This window comes from Fukomys damarensis, unplaced genomic scaffold (genome assembly GCF_012274545.1).
Source record: "Fukomys damarensis isolate Sample0158 unplaced genomic scaffold, DMR_v1.0_HiC HiC_scaffold_12, whole genome shotgun sequence".
NCBI classification, from domain to species: Eukaryota; Metazoa; Chordata; class Mammalia; order Rodentia; family Bathyergidae; genus Fukomys; species Fukomys damarensis.
This window is the reverse complement of record NW_022900924.1, coordinates 11666084-11670051: the sequence shown is the minus strand read 5'-3', so window position 1 is coordinate 11670051 and position 3968 is coordinate 11666084. Positions and strand designations below refer to the sequence as shown.

The window sequence follows — 3968 nt, the reverse complement described above, 5'->3', positions numbered from 1 at the left end:
TTTTTTTTTTTTTTTTTTTTTTATCAAGTGTGTGGTTTTAAGAGTCTCGGTTGGGTTAGGATTCATGACAAGACGTTGATATTAATGAACTTTGGGCTGACTTCAAACGTAGTCCTGAGTCCTCACTGTGTCACCGGTGTGCCTATTCTGGAACAAGTGTGTTGGGCACTGGGGATCGGACTCAGTATGATGAGCACAAAGACAAGGGCTCAGAGAAAGGGCTCTGAAGTCCAGCTGGGGCAGGTGTCAGAAAGGACTTCCAGGAAGCAAACAGATATGAAGGATAAGTAGGGATCAGCCAGGTAAAGGTGAGGATGCAGTTCCAGGTAGAGGGAACAGTGCTTTCAAAGGCCTAGACCAGAGGTTGGGAGTGTGGCCCAGTGGTACAGCGCTTGCCTAGCACACGTGAGACCCTGGGTTCCATCCCCAGCACCACAAAAAAACAAAACAAAACAAAACAACCAATCAATAAATAAAATAAAATAAATGGAACCAAAAGCTTAGACCAGACTAGAGCCAGCAGCCTTGTTAGAAATACAAACTAGGGTGGGGGATTTAGCTCAGTGCTGCACCTGCCTTGCAAGAACAAGGTCCTGAGTTGGATCCCCAGTACTGGAAAAACAAAAAGGTAAGAAAATACAAACTATTAGCAATACACACACACACACACACACACACACACACACACACACACACACACACCATATCTAAATCAGAATCAGGTGCAGCATGATGGGGGGGACCCTAATGCCCAATCAAGAGTGACAGGTGCTAAGAGCAACTGTCTGGCCTTAACTAAAAGAAAGCAAGAGGGAAAAAAAGCAGCTCATTTTTCAGAAAAGTATCCCAACTTTTCAGCCCCCTTTATAATCAACACCCAAATTCAGAGAGGCCACCAGGACAGAAGTACAGGGCAGGCCCTGTCATGCTGATGAAAATGTTCTGGAATTAATTAGTGGTGATAGTTGTGTAACTGTGTGAATATATGAAAAACCACAGAGTTGTACCTGTTAAAGGGGTAGGTTTTACAGCATGTAAATTGTATCATGATAAAACTATGAAAAAGATAAACTGTCACCTGCCCCTGGGTAGTCTTCTCATTTACTTCTTTATTTTTTTGAGACAGGGTCTCACTATGTAGCCCAAGCTGGCCTCAAACTCACAGTGATCCTCCTGCCACAGCCTCCCAAGTGCAGGGATTACAGGTGTGCACCACCATGCCCAGTCTTCTCATTTGTAAGAGGAAAAATAAGTTCTGTGTTTGGCCTCTTCTCTGACTAGAAGGGAGCTCCCTTTGAAAAACCTGTGGTTACGCTAGAGCCACAGGAAGTTCTTATTCTCTTAACATCTTGGCCACACTGTTCCCCAAAGACTTTCAAGCCAGGGCAGAATGAAAAAAAAAATCTAAGTCACTCTCTGAAAGCCACAGAATGTCACCCAATGCTAGGGATTCTTAAATAGCAAGAAATGTTTCTGAGCAATCACTTTAAAAAGCAAGTGAGGATTACTTTCAAATGATTAGGCTGGGAACCCAAGCTCTCAGGTGGGAGAGCTCTCCCCTCCGAGCAGGGGAGGATGGACTACAGGGTGACTGATGCAGTGTGTGCCCCTGAGACCTGCAGACCTGCCCCTTCCCTCGACTCCTTGGCAAGGAAATAAAGGGACAGCAGCTTGGAAGAGCCCAGGAGAAACTTTTAATCTTGGAACTTGAACTAATATCATCTTCTCCAAGGAGAAGAATGACATGGTCACAAAAGAATCCATTTAGAGACATGGAATTTCTCCTCCTGGCTCTGCCCACTCCATTTTTTTTTTCCCCCCAACTACTGAAGATCAAAGTGACCTTAGATCATCTAGTCCAGAGATGTGGCTGAGGGTGAGTTCTGGATCAGTGGAGAACACAGCCATTGATTAGTAATGTCTGGCTCAGACATGGAAAGTGTAGAGAGATACAGTAGTTCTAGGAGCGATGCTCCCATACCCTCTGGTTTTACTACTGAAAAAATCTGAGGTTTGGAAAGGTTAAGTGATTTGCTTAAGGTCCCACATAAGTCACTGGGAGATGTGGGATTGTCACAGTCCTGAGTGCTCCTGGTCACAGGGATTAGAATTCACTTACACGGTGTCCAGGGAGCCCTTTGTTGCCCTCCAATCTGAAATTCAGAATATGGAACAAAAGAAGGAGCAATACAACTTTTCTTGATACTGCCCTTGCAGTATTACATCTGCATGTTTATCTTTTCCTAGTAACTTTTCCAAAAATGATCTGAGTTTAAGATATTGGAAAAGGACAATCTGAATGGCTGTCGAAAAGCTGAAATGATATTCGAGCTTTCAAAACTGTTTTGAACCATACAGGAATGAATTAAGTTTGTTTGTTTGTTTGTTTGTTTTTAAACGACCTGGGGCACATCATGGAGGTGACAAGTAGAAACCTCAGAGTTCTCTGGAGCTGGATGTCAGGAGAACATGCCCTTCTCAAGGCAATTCCCGACTAGAAAAACAAACAACAAAAATATGGCATGCCCAGGAGGCCCCTGGGACAGTACACACAGGTGAAGCAGGTCTGGGCATCAAAATAAACCAGGCCGGGCAGTGAGGCAGGTGCCCCATGCGGGGAGCTGTAGTCAACCTGGAAGCCAGTATGATTTCAGCCTCGGTTGTTCACAGTGCAGGAAACACTGCAAACAGCTAAGAGAAGGGAATACTGGACAATCACCTTACATTTCTGTCCTTTTATTTTTCTCTCCCCAGCAAAGTGATCCACTGAAATGCCCCGAGGGCCCAACAGGAAAAGCGGGCCAGGGACAAGTTACCACAAGAAGGAAAAGGTGGGACAAACTTGAGGGGGTCACGAGCCATAGATAAAAGAGGACGGACGGCTAGTACTCAGTTCTAGTCGGAAAAGCCAACCCAGTGTTGCCAGACCTAAGTTTGAGGATTTTTTTCCCTGTTCTGACTGTTAAAAACAAAACAAAACAAATTTGTGAGAGCCTAACGAAGGAACTTTTGGCCCTTGCTGCTAGGAAGCTCAGGTGAAATTTACAAACTTCCTTCAAGAACCTGCCAGAGAAGAGCAGCTGGGAGGGTGGACTGGGGACACAGAAAGTAGCACTCAATGCACATGCATATAGACAAACCACACTGTCTCCTGGCTTCATCTCTCTTCCCTCCACCCCGGCTCCCCCTGCTTGTAATGCTGGCTGCACACAGTACATATGCATGAACTGGTGAATTACACTTAAAAGTGGTTTTCAATCGTTTCACATTCTACATATTTTTTGCAAGCAGCCTTCTGTTATTTTATTGTAACAAAGCAGAGTACGGGTGATGCATTTAAGACCTACTGGCGATCGTGTCTGCTCGAGGGAAATTTTTCGCTCTTAAATTACTTCAAAATAAAAAGTTACGTTATGGAGGAAAGAGTGAAGAGGAAACGCATGGCTTTGAACGCGCTAGTGGGAACCGCAGGCTTGACGGCTCTGTAGGGAGATCCACAGGTTACAGGTGGAAGGCCAGTTAACCTAGGGCCGAGGGAGGAGAGGAAAATAAAGTGGGAGCGTGCAGTGCACACCAGAGCAGCAGGTAAAACCAGAATTTACACCCGGCTCTTAGGGCGGGGGAAGTCACTTTCCCCTCACACAAGCCTCTTCGTTTTCCCCTTCACTCCTCCCTGCAGTCCCCGGGTCGCCCACCCTAGGAAGCTGGGGCATCTCGCCCTCCGCAGAGCGCCCGGGGAAATTTCTCTCTGCAAAGAGAGCCAAGCTGAGAGCAGGAACCTGAGATTCTCCCTGGGAGGCTCCGGGCGGAGTCGGAGGGAATTCGGGCTCTGGCTGTCACCTCCCCATTGTTGCCCAGGAAAACTCAACTCCCCCGCCCCACCCCCGCTCGAGGCCCCTTACCTGCGGGGACCCAGCGAGCCAGGAGCGCCCCGAGAGGCCCTGTACCCCCAAAATAAAACAAACCAA

General features: G+C 46.7%; 1 protein-coding gene across 1 annotated transcript in view; it reads right to left on the bottom strand.

The window, feature by feature from the left end:
* The window catches only part of Vsig10 (V-set and immunoglobulin domain containing 10), a 33754-nt gene that overhangs the window by 29046 nt on the left and 740 nt on the right, over positions 1-3968 (bottom strand). The window contains exon 2 of the mRNA XM_010604182.2: positions 3903-3941. Within this exon, the coding sequence (XP_010602484.2) occupies positions 3903-3941 (39 nt within the window). The remainder of the gene's footprint in view (positions 1-3902; positions 3942-3968) is intronic.